We start from the raw sequence: 18,105 nt of genomic DNA, 5'->3' as shown, positions 1-18,105 counted from the left end.
TAAAACACCTTAAAACGAACGCAACACGGCCAATTGGTCTGTCTCTAGTCTACATCTCTACAATCAGCCCGTCTTGAACTTATGACCGAGGCTTATTATTATTAGTGAGTAAGGGGGCTCGCAAAAGCAGAGGGAAGACCCCATCGGGTCCCGGAGACCTGTAGGGCTCAAAAAAGTTGACAGCCCACCGAAGCTTGGGAATCGTGACAACCTGTCTGGCTACAAGCCAGTCTTCCCTCTTAGCCCTGCGCAGGACAGGGTAGAGAGAGTCAGGGTTTGTTGGATTGATAAAAGTAGAGTCAGGAAAATGGACCTCCAGCATGTGCTTGAGAGTCTCAGCCCCAGACTTAGTGTACACACCTTCCCGCAGCTTAAAGGCATTAAGTCGATGTGTGCTGTCGTGCGCTAGAATCTTCATGACCCTAGCCGTAGCAGGGACATTGGAGACTTGCTCACAGAAGGTCCGCCAGGAGTCCTTCTAGCTCTAATGGCCCTGTTGAGAGGGCAGTTCCGGTGAAACGACTCAATGATAGAGCGCTGTAAGTCACCAGCAGCCCTATCAAGATCGTTAGGTGAAGTAAGTTTAGGGGTGTGACCATCTCCGTAGCGTAGGATCAGGTCTTCTTTATAGCCGGCCCAATTGGTCTGTTTTGGATTGCGTATCTCCGTCCCCGCCGGGACAGAGGTAGTCGCAATAGTGAAGCAGATGTGCCTATGATCCGACAGAGACGGCTCATTGGACACATGCCAGTTAAACATGGAAGACGCGAGGTTTTCTGTGGCTAGCGTGAGGTCAATTACCTCCCTTCTGTTAGAAGTAACAAAAGTATGTTCATTGTTCTGATTGAGAGTATAAAGTTTACAACCAACTAAATATTCTAGTAGATCATCACCTCTCCTGTTGCAGTCAGAAATGCCCCACGTGACGTGATGAGCATTGGCGTCGCAGCCAATGATTACTTTGTCCCCTCTCTCCTCGCATTGATTGACCAAATTGATCACCTCAATTTTCGGGAGAGAGTTCGCATCGTGATCAAAGTATGCAGAGGCAGCCGTGAGAGTCAGCTTGGCATGCCCAGTGGCCAGGACTAGCTTCACGGCCGCCGTGTCCTGGGACGTGTACAACGGTAGAGGGATACAGCAAAGATCCCTCCGAACCAGAATACACGCCCTAGGTCTAGCAGCAGTTTGGTCGTAAAATAGTGACCCCGCCGCGTCAAGACCGAGGATTTTGCCATGGCAAATCCACGCTTCTTGTATGAGGGCCAGATCAAGACCCTCTATAGCAAACCTCCTGCAGAGTAACGCAGAGGCCGCCTTACTATGGTGCAGATTGATTTGAATCACACGTAGCGTCCCCATGGTCCCTAAGAGAGGGGTTCAGAAGGGACCTAGCTACACCTCATCAGTCCCGAGAGGGCTAGTGGCACCTCCCCCCTGACAGGCAAGCTCCCAGTCCCAAGATCCTCCCCCTCACCAGAACCACTAGAACGCTCATCGGCTGAACACCCGAAGGGTCCCATCCGATTCTTCCAGTAGGGTGGACTCATCCATGGAAGAACAAACTTCCGAATGAGCCCCTCCTCCCCCTCTGTGCCTAGAGCGACACCAGGGAGCTCCACTGCGAGATCCCTTATCTCGCTAGTCCCACCCCCTGCCGCAGACTCGGCTACAGTTGTTTTAGTGACTTCCTTGTTCTGAAGGAGTTTGAAGGAACCCTTGTCCACTCCAGTAAAGCCCACGAAACCAGCATTCTAAAATGGCTTCCAATGAGGAGCCATCAATGAGCAGTACCCAGTACCGTACATCCGTACGTCCGGATACATTTCCAACGTTCAGTGGCGCCGAAACAGCACCGCCGGCTCTTTGGTGATATGGTCCTTGTTGCGAAACATTACCTTAAACGGCTTAGGGAGTTCGCTAGCTCTCATTACTAAGAGCACCGCATCCCCCACCACCGAGTCGGCTAAGTTTTCCCTCAACCATTGACCAGTGAACGAATCCTCAGAGGAGTATACTAGGGCCCCGGTCGTCAGCCTAAAGTTCGCAAGGCGCGGTAAAGGGCTCCCCCAAGGTATCCCATCCAGCGCCCCTAGAATCGCCTTCTGGATTGGGCCCACGTTCTCCTCGGTGATGACCGCCGTCGGATAGCCTTTTTTAACAATGGCCATCCTTTCTGCGCTGGCGGCGTCACTATAGGACTTTTTCGCCGCCGCCTGCGAGGTACTGGGTGAGGGAGTCGAGTCCTCCGTTCTAGGCCTCTTCAATTGGGTGCCACGTGCCACCGCACCCCCATCGGGGGTGGAGACCGTTTCAGACCCCGATTTGGCCTTTTCCCGAGCAATCTGTCGTTTACAACGGCGTCGCACGGTACGTTTCGAAGCCTTACCAGCCACACGCACCGATAAATCGGTACGAGTATAGCTGGATACAGGCCCTAGCGTAGTGGTATCAGTGCGGTTCTGCCCTGAGCAGACCCCTGCACCGTAGGTTTGGTAGTTTTAGAGTTATTTTGGTTCGAAGTGTCCATAAGAATCCCACGAGTAAGGGGGCAAGTAAAAGGTCACCACCCGGTAGTCTCCCACCCGGGTGGAAGGCTAGATACAACGGGGTGTCGCCTGGTGCCCCGAGGGGATCGTTAACGATACCGTAGTTTTACTTCCCCAGTACCATGCAGCCCTAGGCACGATGCCTCAACACCTTGGCTTGAGAAGGACGCGTATCGGCTTAGCCCACACAACGTAGTGGTTACCAGCTCTCACCAGCGAGGAGGTGTGATACTTCGCATTGATGAGGAACCAAGCTAGCGTGTGTAAAGTTAAGAACGCGAGCCGGAAGCCAAAGCAAGGGGGGAAAGAGAGAACACTCTATCTAGCTTGCTTCCCCAACTTCGAGAGCCGGCATTGAGTAATGCTAAATTAAAAAATTCGACCCGTAGCAAGGGAGTTGACCCTCCATTGTTATCTTCCCATAGACGCTAATACAGTCAAAGGAAGCAGGCTGCCTTTCCCTAGAGACCAGACCCAAACAAGACTACCGAGAGATTATCTTCCCTTTAGCTCACTGCAAAAATCACTTCATCTATAGATTCTACACTGTGTGTAGAGCGTAGACAGACATACGAAACCCACCCATAATTCCACTTCCAAATACACAATTCAGGCCAAGTAAGCAAACAGCATAGAAGCAAAGACGAGACAATTTTAGGGATTAACATAGTATTTATTTAAAGAACCAAAATCTTGAAGGGGAAAACTTTGAATTAATTAAGTGGCCACCAGGGCCAGTAGACCCCAAAGCGTTTAATTTTTAAACTGGCCCAGGTAATTTTTAAACTGGCTATTGGCCTGTGATAGTGCCTTGTTTCCCACACTGATCCCTAAGGAGGTTTTAATTGGCCAGTAGGTAAGTGTGCTAAAATCGAAACCCATTTTTAAAAAATTTAATATTCATTGAAAAAAATGCCCCCAAAAACCCTGGCGACGCCACTGGAGATTCTTGAGAACTCGGCGGCGATCAAATCGACCAATCCTATTGCATCAGTTGCAAATAAAAATTACATCCGTTATAAGACCTTTTCTCATTTCCTTGTAAAAGTCACACTTTACGCTACTCTAAAATTTGCAATCATGATTTTCTAGTTCGCGAATTCCTTTATTCAGCCATTTACTGTCAACAATCTCATTTCCGGATAGTTCTTTTCATTGCGCTTCAAGTTTACGACGAACGTTAGTGGACTGCTCGATTGTCAGTGGTCGGAATAATTATTAATATTGACCAGAGTTGTCGTTTATTTGGTCTTCAATTTTTTTGGTTTTTTTTCCGTCCGTTCTAAATCGCTAACTGTAATTTTCGATTTTCTTGGGTAAATTACAAAAATGGTAATTACTTTGGTCATTACTGTGGTATATTACCACCGAATTCTTAGTACTTTCGGCTGGATAAGAGTCTAAAAACTCCATGTTTTAAATCGTGTTACACTTACAATAATTCAAACCACACTAAAACCCTATTAATTGTATCATCATCATTAACATTATTTTCTAAGAGTTCCCTATTCTTTATTGTTACTACGATTAGTCGGACAATGCAGCAATTCATACCATTTTCTCCATCATAGGTTTTGCTTTTCCGCGTAGGGTATTACTACTATCCTACGAAAACATTTACCACTAGGTGGGTGCGAAGAGCACTTTTTAAGGTATTTGTCGAATACCAAATTGGTGTTTTTGGGAGCCATCTCTCGGCTCGAAGTAAGAAAGTGACCAAATAGTGTGAAGTTTTAAAATTCGAGCAATTTTAAATTTCTATAAAACTGTTGTTCAGTAGATCAATTTCGTCGACTGTATAGCAGGCGAATAAAAAATATCTTGGAAGTTTTAATTTATTATTTATCTATTGGAACTATGAAAAAACGTGTGTCTGCTAAAATTATTTTTTTAGTCTATATATACGTGAAAGTTGATTGTAAACCGGGTTCTTTTTTTGGTTTGACGTTGTTACATTCACATACGATGATTAGTGATTATTTTTAAATTAACTTAGTTAAATTTAAAGTTGAGTCGGTTACTTGTTTTCTTTGTCGTACGCGTTCATTTTGGTCCGTCGAGCCGGATTCAACGTATCGATTGAATTTACAACTCAATCTCGTTATCCTGCCATCATAACATCGTGGGACACGTCAAAGTCATCAACACATTCAGCAAGAAATTAATCAGTATGGACTCGCTTATTGCTAAATGTAAAGCTCTTAAAGGTCAAATCACTCGTATTGAGAACAACATCATAAAGCAACCGCTCCAGCAGGAGCTAATACCATTGACTGACGTCGCAGTGACGCTCTACATTGACAAGGTTCAGAAGCTAGCTATTGGGCTTGGCACACTTCAGGAAGTCATTAATTCTAAATGTACAGCTCAAGAATTCGACACTCACGAATCTGAAAACAACACGCTCATACAAGAATTGAAGGATTGGATATTCTACTTGAAAATGCCAAGGTCCAGACATCAGCTGCTATACTACCACCGATCAAAACCATAGCCGACATCAAACTTCTGATCTAGATCTGCCCAAGTTTGGAGGAAATTACATCGACTGGTTTACATTTCATGATCTCTTCATAGCATCTGTACACAACAATGTATCGGGAGACCAGAGGTTGCACTACCTCAAGAACTCCACATATGGCGATGCGGCACTACTAATTCACTCAATTCAACTTACTGACGGCAATTACTTAGAAGCCTGGAACATTCTGAAAAACAGATTCCACAACACAAGAGAAATCATCGACGCACATATTAAACGACTCTTTAACCAATCTGGCATTAAAGAAGAATCAGCATCAGCTCTGCGTCGACTAGTGAACACAACCTCTGAATGTATACGCTCATTTAAAGTCTTAAAAGAACCTGTACAGCATTGGGACGCGATATTAATTCACCTCAAGAAAGAAAAAATGGATATGGAATCTCGGCGTCAGTGGGAGTTATCCCTTAACGGTACAAGTAGACTAAAATACGAAGAACTCGCAAGTTTCCTGGAACAGCAAGCCAGAGCATTGGCCGCGTCACAAACACTAGCAAGTTCTACCAGAGGTAAAGAGTCATCTCATCAGAAGCGAACTATGAACTCATACCATGGATCAGTCAAGAGTAAATGTACCTTCTGCACTGAAGAACACTCCTTATACCGATGCCCCAAATTTATGTAATCTTCAATTGACGAGCGATGGGCAGTGGTCAAGAAACACAACTTATGTTTTAATTGCCTACGAACCGATCATCAGAGCATGGACTGCAAGGGAGGATCATGCAAAATCTGAAACGCCAAACATAATTCGCTGCTCCATCGTACGTCTCCAGAATCCAGACCAGAAATCGTTGTGCACGTTTCTAGAGAACTAACACCTTGGAAGATCTCGGAAGAACCCCAATTACTTTTTCCAACGGCGTTCATTCATGTCAAAGAGGTTTCTTAGAACTTTAAACCACTAAGAGCTCTACTTGATTCAGCACGCAAGATACGTTCATTACCGAGATAGGCCTACAAAGGCTGCAATTAAAATGTAACCGTTACAATACCACAATTGGCGGGATTGGCGCGACGGGTATTAGAACATCGCGAGGTAGCGTTCAATTGCATATCAAGACAGGGACGCATTCGACCGTTTCCATACAAGCTCTAGTCCTAAGAAGGATCACTGAAAACTTACCAACCCTCTCATTTAATCCAAGCCATTGGTCGCACGTGAATGGAATCAAGCTTGCAGATTCTAACTTCCACATTTCAAGTCCGGTCGATGTATTACTTGGTGCAGATGTATATTTCGAAGTCGTTGGAGGAGGTAAACGAAGAGGCAAGGGACGATTACCCATGGCAGTCAATATAAAGTTCGGCTGGGTCATAGGAGGACCAATCGGGCTCACGGAATCGAAGCATTCAGAAATCCACATCCATGCCAGTACCCTAGATGAACAAGTAGCCAGGTTCTGGGAGTTGGAAGAGATGGCGTCCACAAAAGCACTAACGCTAGAGGAAAATCAATGCGCACAACACTTCAAAGAAACCTACACCAGGCAAGACTCTGGAAGATTCATTTTCCTCTTACCCTTCAAGAGTAATAAAGGGGAACTCGGTCATTCAAGAAAATCAGCAGTTTGACGTTTCTCGTACATGGAAAAACGTCTAGAGAACGATCTTAACTTATACGACCAATATAGACTGTTCATGGAAGAGTATATATTAATGGGACATATGGAATTAGTACCACAAGAGCAGATACTTGAAAAGGCCTATTATTTACCCCATCACGCCGTCATCAAAGAGTCAAGTAGTACGACAAAGCTGAGAGTAGTATTTGACGCATCAGCGAAAACATCAACAGGGCTATCCATTAATGATGTACTCTTAGTAGGACCAAAACAACAGGATGATCTCATCAACCTTTTGATACGCTTCCGCTCATTCCCGATTGTGATGACTGCAGACATAGCAAAAATGTATCGGCAAATTTTGGTACATCCAGAGGACACAGACTGGCAAAGAATAATTTGGCGGCGAGACAATTCGAAGGCTCTAGAAGAATATAGATTTCTCACTGTGACTTATGGTACATCCTCTGCTCCTTATATCGCAACCAAGGTTCTAGAACAATTGTCTCAAGACGTCCAAGAGAAACTTCCATTGGCAGCAGTAGCATTAGCTAATGATTTTTATATGGATGATTTAATGACCGGAGTGAATAGCAGAACAGAAGCACTGAACCTCCAAAGAGAATTACTTATGGCAACAACAGAAGCGGGGTTTGAACTTAGGAAATGGACTTCAAATGAGCCTACATTGTTAGACACATTAAAACCCGAACTACGAGAAAACCAGAATGCCTAAGTTACGAATCGACAGCGATGAAACAATCAAAACCCCAGGCTTGTTCTGGACTCCGATGGCTGACTACTTCAGCTATTCAGTAGCATCATTACAGGACAGGAACATAATTACGAAGCGAACAATATTGTCGGATACGGCTAAAATCTTCGACCCTCTCGGCCTGTTAGCGCCAGTTACAATATTGGCAAAAAATATTTCTTTAAGACATGTGGCAACTTAAACTTGACTGGAATGAATTATTACCACTGCATCTAATGCGAAGATGGGACGAATTTAAAGAACAATTACCGCAGAAAGAGAAGTTAACCGTTCGACGCTATATATCACAACCCAACGTACAAGAATATAGTCTACACGGCTTTTCGGACGCGTCTGAAAGGGCTTATGCCGCAGTAATATAACTTAAAACAAGCTCTACGAATGGTCAAGTCAACATCGCCTCAAAAACCAGAGTGGCTCCGCTAAAGAAAACCACTTTACCACGATTAGAGCTTTGCGGTGCTGTTCTATTAGCGAAGCTAATCAAGTTATATCAAACTTCAATCTATAAACCTGTTTAAATATTCACTGCTGGACAGATTCTACAATTGTCCTGGCCTGGGTCACGTCGCCTCCTCAAAGTTGGAAAACATTCGTGGCCAATAGAGTCGCCGAAGTGCTAGAAGCATTGCCTAACGTTCAATGGCACCATGTTTCAGGTGAAACAAATCCAGCAGACTGTGCTTCTCGTGGACGTCTGGCATATGAGCTGGGTCAACATCCGTAATGGTGGCATGGACCTTCTTGGTTGCCGTCTTTCAAACCAGAAGAAAGTTCACATCACGTAAAGGAACCAGAAGAATGTTGTGTCGAAGAAAACCTAGTCTTACTAGTCTCAGCACCATGTCAATTGGACAACTCCATGCTAAACAACTACTCGTCTTTAAGAACTTTGACACACGTAACGGCCTATTTTCTGCGGTTCGTTTTTGACGCAAGAAGACCTAACGAACAAAGAAAAATATTCACTGCTGGACAGATTCTACAATTGTCCTGGCCTGGGTCACGTCGCCTCCTCAAAGTTGGAAAACATTCGTGGCCAATAGAGTCGCCGAAGTGCTAGAAGCATTGCCTAACGTTCAATGGCACCATGTTTCAGGTGAAACAAATCCAGCAGACTGTGCTTCTCGTGGACTTCTGGCATATGAGCTGGGTCAACATCCGTAATGGTGGCATGGACCTTCATGGTTGCCGTCTTTCAAACCAGAAGAAAGTTCACATCACGTAAAGGAACCAGAAGAATGTTGTGTCGAAGAAAACCTAGTCTTTCTAGTCTCAGCACCATGTCAATTGGACAACTCCATGCTAAACAACTACTCGTCTTTATGAACTTTGACACACGTAACGGCCTATTTTCTGCGGTTCGTTTTTGACGCAAGAAGACCTAACGAACAAAGAAAAATCGGGCCACTTACTCCAGATGAACTTGAAACAGCACTACTGCATTGGATCCGACGAGCGCATCTCAAAACCTTCGCCGAAGAGTCCGATCGGCTAAGGCAGCAAAAGGAGCTACCTTCCAAAAGCAAACTATTACCACTACACCCATTCTTAGATAAAGTGGGGATAATTCGTGTTGGAGGGAGGCTTCAACACGCACGCATATCGCCAGATAAGGTCCACCCGATGTTGCTTCCACGAATACATAAACTAACGGACTTGATAATTAACCACGAACATATCAAGCATTTGCATGGAGGTGCACAACTCTTGACCGCCGTGATTCAACGACGATTTTGGATCCCTGGCATACGAGACGCAATTCGTTTCCACGTCAGAAGATGCGTAAGGTGTATCCGACAACAAACGATTGTTGCAAAGCAGTTAATGGGACAGTTACCAGAGCCCAGAGTCATTCCAGCACGAGCGTTTCTAAATTGCGGGGTGGATTATGCCGGTCCTCTTGTGCTTCGAGTCCTAAAGGGTCGTAGTCAGAAAACATTCAAAGCCCACATAGCACTCTTTGCCTGTTTTACTACACGTGCCATACATCTAGAGTTGGTGAGCGATATGTCAATGGGAGCTTTTCTGGCGGCGTTAAAACGATTCGTCTCACGACGTGGAAGATGCTCAAATATTTACAGCGACTGTGGCACAAACTTTGTGGGAGCCGACCGAGAACTCAAAGATTTTATCAGATTTATCTCATCGAATTCAAATAGCTCTGAAATAAGGCATCAATTGGCATTTCAATCCGCCTGCAGCGCCACATTTTGGTGGTTTATGGGAAGCCGGAGTGAATTCTGTTAAATTTCATCAGAAGCGAGTCATCGGCAACACAACATTGACATACGAAGAATTGCAGACGCTATTATGCCAGGTTGAAGCCTGTCTTAACTCAAGACCCCTGACATCCATGAGTTCAGACCCGAATGACTTGTCGGCCTTAACTCCAGGACATTTCTTAATTGGATGCCCGGTAACTACCATACCTGAACCAGACTTAACCTCACAAAAGCTCAACCGCGTATCCCGTTGGGAGTTGAGCCAGAAACTTGTTCAACACTTCTGGAAGCGATGGAGTAATGAATATTTATCCCGAATACAACAACGCCCAAAGTGGGCCCTACCAAAACCAAATTTGAAGGTCGGTGACTTGGTGTTACTAAAGGACGAGAACATGCCCCCACAGAATGGAGGATGGGTCGCATCCTGGGACTGATGGTCACCTTCGCTTGGTAACAGTAAAGACAATGGACAAGGAAATCAAACGACCGATTGTAAAGCTATGTCATCTGCCATTGGATAGTCGAAGCTAGTCGTTCAAGGGAGGCGGAATGTTCAGTAGAGCAATTTCGTCGACCGTATAGTAGGCGAATAAAAAATATCTTGGAAGTTTTAATTTATTATTGATCTCTTTCGATCATGAAAAAACATGTGTCTATTAAAATTATTTTTTTTTCGTGAAAGTTGATTGTAAACCGGGTTCTTTTTTTGGTTTGACGTTGTTATATTCACATACGATGATTAGTGATTATTTTTAAATAAATGGTTTTACTTAGTTAAATTTAAAGTTGAGTCAGTTACTTGTTTTCTTTGTCGTACACGTTCAAAAGGCGAATGCGTACATGGATAGGAAGGGGAATTATTCCTTGAATGTTCAATTGGTAAGTAGTGTTATATTTTTATGTATCATTGCACATATTAATGAACATCTGTTATGTTCCAGGTTTGCGACAATTAACGTCGCATAACTAACGCTATAGCTAATTGGCCTGGAGGTACGCATGACGCATTTATTTGGCGTCATAGTAACATTCTGAAGGATTTCAAGTTGGGTAAAATGCCTTAGGGTTATCTTCTGGGTGATAGTGGCTACCCACTACAGCCATTCTTGATGACACCGCTACACAAAGCGGCCAACCCAAATGAAGGACGTTACAATCAACGTCATGTGTCAGGTAATTGCATGTGGCACGGCAAATATTTAAATATTGATCAAATGGAAATGACGCTTTTGGGGAAAAGCATTGTGAAGGTAGAATCTAAATCAATTATATTATTTATGTAGGTCGCAATTTCATCGAGCGAGTCAATGGCATATTGAAGAGCCGATTCCGATGCTTGGACTCGTCAGGGGAGCACTTTGCTACAACCCTAAGAAAGTGGCAAAAACTATCTATGCTTGCTGCATACTCCACAATTTCTGTTTGGATCAGCCGATGCCTAGAGAATGTGGTAAATTATGTTCATTTATCTCAAACGTTGAAATTATTCATGTACATCATTTTACTATAGGTAAGTTGAAGTGCTTTAAACAATGTTGATGTTATTATTCCAATGTGAAATAATAAGAACATGGTTCTCGTTTATTTCCAACAAATTATAATCTGTTGCGTGTCTTTGCAGCTCCACCAAATCAAGCCACTTGTCCACATCATGATAATGATGACGAACACGAAGTAGACAATGCCCTACATGATCATGAATTGTTTCAAGCTGGACGGCTCGTCAGGCAATCATTAATTGATCTATAACGGAAAGCTATCGTAATTGTGGGTATTACCAAAGGTGAACGGATCCCTTTTTCTCGACCTTGAACCCTTTATTATTACCACTTGACGTGAACTCTTTTATGAGCACTCGACCTTGAACCCTTTATTATGACCACTTGACGTGTGAACTCTTTTATGAGCACTCGACCTTGAACCCTTTATTATGACCACTTGACGTGTGAGTTCTTTTATGAGCACTCGACCTTGAACCCTTTATTATGACCACTTGACGTGAACTCTTTTATTAGCACTCGATCGTGAACTCTGTTGTGAGCACGTGTGCGTAAACTCTTTTATAAGCACGCCTCCGTAAACTCTTTTATAAGCACGCCTCCGTAAACTCGTTTATGAGCACTCGACCGTTAACTCTGTTGTGAGTACTCGACCATGAACCCTTTATTATGACCACGACGTGAACTCTTTTATGAGCACTCGACCTTGAACCCTTTATTATGACCACGACGTGAACTCATTTATTAGCACTCGTCCGTGAACTCTGTTGAGAGCACGCGTCCGTGAACTCAGTTATGAACACGCAACTCTATTATGACCGCTCGACCGTGAGTGAACACGCGTTCGTGAACTCTCCGCGAAGACGTGACCATGAGCACTTGTAACTTGTATCAAAGAGTTCATTGTGGCTTCAGATGAGCATACAGGACATCTCATCCATGTGCACATTTAACAACAAGGCATCTGATAATTCGCTTTACTTGATGAGGCTGCTAAATGCCAGGAAATACACCTCTTCACAGGAAAATACCTTGAATCCTTAAAATTCATCCGTTTTACTACAATGTCTTGCCACACTTTTGACAAACGAATTAGCAAAAGCCATTGTTGCCTCACTAATATGAGGTTAAACTTAGTGTTGCCTGTCGTATGGATGAGGCAATGGGTATGGAATCAGGTAAACCTCATCTGCAATGGTCAGATTAATAAACTGAATGCATTAATGTGTTACTTACCAATAATATAGATATTCGTGAAATGACTGCAGCAGTGCAGCTCCATCCTAATAATAGGACTTGTAGCGTGAACACCTCTCATTGGAGAATAGTGAAGTAATGATACACACATCTGTTATGTAAAAGGATAATTATTAATAACTGTCGTCATATTCAGGTCCTCAAATTGCAATTGCCGAACGCTGTACACTAGCAATACTGGGCCCAATAATGTTACGATATCATTGCCAACAGAACAATGAAGGGTAGTGACTATCATGTCATACAAGGAAAACAATTTGTAAGTATTCACCTTGTTTATTAACGACATAGAACAAAAAAGAACGAATGAATGCATACCATAATGACAGTATAATATCCCAGAGACTGTAACACAAGTATGTACAATTATTCGAAACCATGAAACATAGTGCATGCCACATTCAGCTAGTCATAAATAAACAGTTATGTATAATACTATGACAGAGGAAAGCACATGACAATTAAGCAAGTAATTATTAACACTAGATTAAATTACCAGCAATGAGACTGAGTGCATGCCAAACTGAGCGGGTTATGACACATGAATAACTAAATAATGCGATATTGAGGAGTGTGCAAGAGCTTGTGATTAATAATTATTTATTAACCGATCTGTTATGGCAAATTAACGTTTTTATGAGTAGTAATAGCATGTAATAAATATTGACAATCGCACGTAATAAATAATAATTGAGAAAAACAAAGTGCATGCCAAATTGAGCAAATACAAAATAAAACACAAGCAATTATATATTAACCGAGCTGTTATGTCAAATTAAGGGCGTTAGGAGTAGTAATAGCATGTAATAAATAATAATAATAATAGAATAAAACAAAGTGCATGATAATAAATAATAAAATTGAGAAAAAGAAAGTGCATGCCAAATTGAGCAAATACGAAATAAAACACAAGCAATTACATATTAACCGAGCTGTTATGTCAAATTAAGGGCGTTAGGAGTAGTAATCGCACGTAATAAATAATAATAGAGAAAAACAAAGTGCATGTCAAATTGAGCAAATACAAAATAAAACACAACAAGCAATTATACTATATTAACCGAGCTGTTATGCCAAATTAAGGCCGTTATGAGTAGTAATAGCACGTAATAAATATTAACAATCGCACGTAATAAATAATAATTGAGCAAAAGAAAGCGCATGCCAAATTGAGCAAATACAAAATGTAACATTATAAGCAAAAAAGTACATTCAAATTAACACATGATAGGTTATTTAAGTGCGTCGATTTCCTCCCTAAAAGCTTCAGAACCTCCGTCAGGGCATTCATTGCGTCGGTTTGAGCTTTCAAGGCCTCAGTGTGAGCCATCATCGCTGCAGTGTTGGCATTCAAGGCTGCAGTATGGGCCGCCATGAACTCAGCTTTGGTTTTTAGGGCCTCTGCCCTTATGTGCTGCTTTTCCCCCTTGTATATAGCCATGCATTTCATGGTGGACGTTTGCTGCCTCTACTCCTTAAATAACGCCTTAGCGGCACCATGGATTTATATAATACTACGTATATGGATTTCCAACTTGGCCAAAAAGGCGGCCACTAAATATGTGCGACACCCGCGGATGTGTCGCGCAGGAGCTAGGCCAAATTGAGTCGGGGAACTTAGGTCACGTGTGAAAAACGGAAGTAGCGTTACATACGGCGTCTGCTCCAGAACGTGGTTTTTTAGGCCTAAAAGATTTCGGTAAATTCGGTTGTTGTCATCTTGCGCCAATAAGAGAAAGTTGGCATTTTTAATGTTAGAACAATTTAAAGCATTACGTATTTCGGATTAAGAAAAATTAGTAATATATTAAAGTATATAGTTAAAAAGACTGAATAATTAAGGTAAGTTAAAATGTTAAAGAGTATCAGTTCAATAAAACTATTAACTATGAATATGTTTTCTCTAAGAATTGATATGGGCAAAGAAACAGTATCTCCTACCAACATGAATCCTTCTATAGTCTGTCAAACGAAAGAAGAGCCCTGAGAAATTTGTCCAAATTGATGTCGCCACCATCGACCCCATAGTACTCTATCAACTTGTTTTGTTTTGTCAATAGTCGTCTGTAATATAGTCTGCTATAAACAGATAGGCTTAATCGCAATAGAACCAATACATTTTGCAATATGTATTTAATATGTTTATGTTTCATGGTTTTTTACGATCATTGAGTATTAAAGAATATACAACAAAATTAACGACAATACACCAGTTTTATCTTTGTTGAACTAGCATTGCAATATATTTTAATGACAAAAGTTAAAGTACTTGTCCATAAGTCTAAGAAGTTCAGCATCAAAGCGTCTTCAGTCCACGTCTTCATCAGAGTCTTCGGTGTCTTCTTGCATATTAATTTTAAGAGGTTCAATTGTGGTTTCGATGATGGGATCTTTTTCCCAATACTCATGCATTATATTCTCGACGTGCTCTATTGCCTTACGCCAATTCTCTGGTGTCACACGTCGACACAATGATGATGTTTGAAATATACCGCCATCCGAATGCGAACCATACCCTCCGACGTCAACTACCAAAAACCTGTAGTTAGCATCCACGGCTGCCATTAACACAATTGAATTAAATCCCTGAAAATAAGTAAAAAATGTTTTCCGTTACACAGAAATTATTTTCAAATTTCTATCATTACTTTGTAATTGTAATACATAGTTCCAGTCTTGTTTGGTTGCTGAATCATTATGTGCTTTCCGTCCACCGCTCCTACGCAGTTTGGGAAATTCCATTTTTCTTCGAAATCTTTGGCAACCGAAAGCCATTTTTCTGTAGTTGGCTGTGGCATATAGATGGGTTGTAAAACATCCCATATTGCCAAGCACGTTTCTTTAATTATGGTATGTGCTGTTGTTTTCCCAACACGAAACGACTATGACATGGATGCGAGGTTGTTTCCAGTTGCTAGAAATCTAAAGTTGCCAATAGCCGCCAATAAGTTAAATGAAAACAGAACTGCAAACGTTTACTTTACCTTAAGGTAAACGCCAATCTTAACCCTGGTGGAAGTGGTTCACGTGACACTGGATATTTTTGCAGTCTTTTTTCGAGTAATTTAGTTAATTTATCAAATTTTGAAGGGGACATACGTGTATAATTGGCAAATTTGTAGTGATCCGTTCTCCTCATGGTTTTCATCTACGAAGAAAATATAAAGTTCACCTATTTGTTTCTGTTCTGTCTGTTTACATTAACAAAGCCAAGGCCTATGCTAAACAAATCATGTACTTACTAATGTTTCATAATCGCCTTCACGTTTACGGTTTCGCCATACTGGGTGCACCCACCACCGTTTGTTGCTGTATCGCCTTTTTGCCAAATGTACGGTACTTCAAAAAATATATTTGAAGTAAAAGAAATTTTTTCTTTAAACATGTTTAAATCACTCTTCCAGATCTAATAGTCTATATCGCGGCTCTCCATTTAAGCCTTTACTCCCGCTAGCGCAAGGCGCTTATTTTCACAACCTACTTGATTAAAAAAAGGTCTTGGTTTGGACCAAGACAGAAAAAACAAACGATAAGAGTGACGTTTATCAATTGACTGAAGTCCCGATATTGCAATTTTTCTTTATTTATATTAATTTAATCCTTAATCAATATTTAATTCAATCAACTGATTTAACAGTTAGTCGATTTATTCCCTCCAAATTGATTTCTTTTGTGGCCACTATTCAGTCATTTCCGCTTCCGTACTTCCGAGTTTCTTGGTCAGAACTCATCATACATTTGAAACGTCACCACCCCTTACTTATTTGTAGGCGCTCATGTTTTCCGTTTTCGGATTAGGCGTATTAATTTTAGCATTGTCAAAGGCCTGGCTTTATAGATTACGCGTAATCTTTTTAGAACAGTAAAATGTACCAACAGTGTAGAGAAACCACATAGGAAAAATGTTATTGCTTTGCTTTAAGTAGATGACAAAATAAGTTATCCTTAATCATATTTTTGAATAACAGTCTTTAATACAGATTAGTAATGGATAAAACAACTGGTAGGGTCTCCAAACAATTAAACACACATTTGAAACAGTCGAATAAAGGAAGGTTTTGACTGAAGCTTATTATTTCTATTATTTAATCTTTTCGCTCATTTTCAAATAAAAAAAGAGTTAAAAATATTCGAAATTTTTCTCCAAAAAAAAAAACATGTTTTAAACTTTTTGTTTAAAACGTTTTAAACAAATTAAAGTTTTTTTTTCATGGCTGTTTAAAACAAGTTTTAAACCAAAGTTTAAAACAATTTGTTTAAAACTTGCCAACCCTGTAAGAGACGCCTTCGCCTACTAATGACCACCATCTTGCAAAAAAAAAATTATATCCCCAGACTGGAGACCGCGCTATCGCTTCTTTGAAAACGGTTCAGCGAGAAACATCCAATCGCGCAATTTTATCAAGCGATAAAGCCCTAGCGATAACCAGATAAATCGCTACCGTTACAAAAAGTCGCTATCGCGCCATCTTTTGCTCAAAACCCGCTGCTTTGAAAACGAGGCTTTAGAACAAATAGCTAGCTTAATGGACATTTTATCTTTTCTCTGCTTAGGTTAAAGCTATTTAAACTTGATTACCTTGTGTGTGCTTGTAGGTACTTGTGGGTACTTGTGGGTGCATGAAGGTACTTGTGGGTACCTGTGGGTGCTTGTGGGTACTTGTAGGTGCTTGTGGGTACTTTTAGGTGCTTGTGGGTACTTTTAGGTGCTTGTGGGTACTTGTGGGTTCTTGTGGGTACTTGTGGGTGCTTGTCGGTGCTTGTGGGTGTTTGTAGGTACTTGTGGGTACTTGTGGGTGCTTGCCCCGGGTACTGGTGGGGGCTTGCCCCCGGTACTTGTGGGGGCTTCTCCCGGGTACTTGTGGGTGCTTCTAGGTACTTGTGAGTGCTTGTAGGTACTTGTGGGTGCTTGTAGGTACTTGTGGGTACTTTTGGGTAGGTGCTTTGCCCGGGTGCTTGTAGGTGCTTGTGGGTAGGTGCTTTGCCCGGGTGCTTGTAGGTGCTTGTGGGTAGGTGCTTTGCCCGGGTGCGTGTAGGTGCTTGTTGGTACTTGTAGGTGCTTGAAGGTACTTGTGGGTGCTTGTAGGTACTTGTGGGTGCTTGTAGGTACTTGTGGGTGCTTGTAGGTACTTGTGGGTACTTGTGGGTGTTTTTAGGTACTTGTGGGTGCTTGTAGGTACTTGTGGGTACTTGTGGGTACTTGTAGGTACTTGTGGGTACTTGTAGGTGCTTGTGGGTGCTTGTGGGTACTTGTGGGTGCTTGTGGGTACTTTTAGGTGCTTGTAGGTACTTGTGGTTGCTTGTAGGTACTTGTGGGTTCTTCTGGGTGCTTGTGGGTACTTGTGGGTTCTAGTGGGTGTTTTTAGGTACTTGTGGGTGTTTGTAGGTACTTGTGGTTGCTTGTAGGTACTTGTGGGTTCTTGTGGGTGCTTGTGGGTGCTTGTAGGTACTTGCCCCGGGTACTTGTAGGTGCTTGTGAATGCTTGTAGGTACTAGTCCCGGGTACTTGTGGATACTTTGCCTCCTCCATAGGATTAACATTACACTAAATTTTGAAAGCTCGTAACTACGGTTATATTAGAGATACGGTGACTATGTAATAGTCCAATTTGCTCCTCTCCTTCATTAACATTTGCTCCATAGGATACTCCATATACGGGAAAAACCTGGAAAACTCAGGGAAGTATATG

The 18,105-nt window shown here is 42.0% G+C and overlaps 3 protein-coding genes across 3 annotated transcripts; all 3 read left to right on the top strand.

Moving 5' to 3' along the window:
* Nucleotides 1–4,719: 4,719 nt before the first annotated feature.
* LOC149697778 (uncharacterized) lies at nucleotides 4,720–6,666 on the top strand. The gene is made up of 3 exons (XM_089867261.1): nucleotides 4,720–5,000; nucleotides 5,044–5,712; nucleotides 6,018–6,666. The coding sequence occupies exons 1-3, from the start codon at nucleotides 4,720–4,722 to the stop codon at nucleotides 6,664–6,666; spliced, it is 1,599 nt and encodes a 532-aa protein (XP_089723387.1).
* A 12-nt stretch (nucleotides 6,667–6,678) lies between these two features.
* LOC149697777 (uncharacterized) lies at nucleotides 6,679–7,392 on the top strand. Its single transcript, XM_089867260.1, has one exon. The coding sequence runs from the start codon at nucleotides 6,679–6,681 to the stop codon at nucleotides 7,390–7,392; it is 714 nt and encodes a 237-aa protein (XP_089723386.1).
* Nucleotides 7,393–7,598: 206 nt separating this feature from the next.
* On the top strand, nucleotides 7,599–8,158 carry LOC149697776 (uncharacterized). Its single transcript, XM_089867259.1, has 3 exons — nucleotides 7,599–7,762; nucleotides 7,805–7,890; nucleotides 7,971–8,158. Exons 1-3 carry the CDS (start codon nucleotides 7,599–7,601, stop codon nucleotides 8,156–8,158), a joined length of 438 nt encoding a protein of 145 aa, XP_089723385.1.
* Nucleotides 8,159–18,105: the final 9,947 nt, after the last annotated feature.

This window comes from Phalangium opilio, unplaced genomic scaffold (assembly GCF_054372755.1).
Source record: "Phalangium opilio isolate 3A_F unplaced genomic scaffold, DU_Popi_V2 ptg000019l_1, whole genome shotgun sequence".
In the NCBI taxonomy this organism is placed as follows: Eukaryota; Metazoa; Arthropoda; class Arachnida; order Opiliones; family Phalangiidae; genus Phalangium; species Phalangium opilio.
Note: the sequence above shows the minus strand (reverse complement) of the source record. Positions and strands in the feature narration are given on the sequence as shown.

Bases quoted from the DNA above. Each gene is read 5' to 3' on its own strand.
- LOC149697778 (XM_089867261.1), top strand. From the start codon at position 4,720: ATGGACTCGCTTATTGCTAAATGTAAAGCTCTTAAAGGTCAAATCACT. The intron at 5,001-5,043 runs GTCCAGACATCA...TCAAAACCATAG, and splicing joins TTCTACTTGAAAATGCCAAG to CCGACATCAAACTTCTGATC. The intron at 5,713-6,017 runs GTAATCTTCAAT...TACTTGATTCAG, and splicing joins TACCGATGCCCCAAATTTAT to CACGCAAGATACGTTCATTA.
- LOC149697777 (XM_089867260.1), top strand. From the start codon at position 6,679: ATGGAAAAACGTCTAGAGAACGATCTTAACTTATACGACCAATATAGA.
- LOC149697776 (XM_089867259.1), top strand. From the start codon at position 7,599: ATGTGGCAACTTAAACTTGACTGGAATGAATTATTACCACTGCATCTA. The intron at 7,763-7,804 runs GTCTGAAAGGGC...ACTTAAAACAAG, and splicing joins CTACACGGCTTTTCGGACGC to CTCTACGAATGGTCAAGTCA. The intron at 7,891-7,970 runs GTGCTGTTCTAT...ACTGCTGGACAG, and splicing joins ACCACGATTAGAGCTTTGCG to ATTCTACAATTGTCCTGGCC.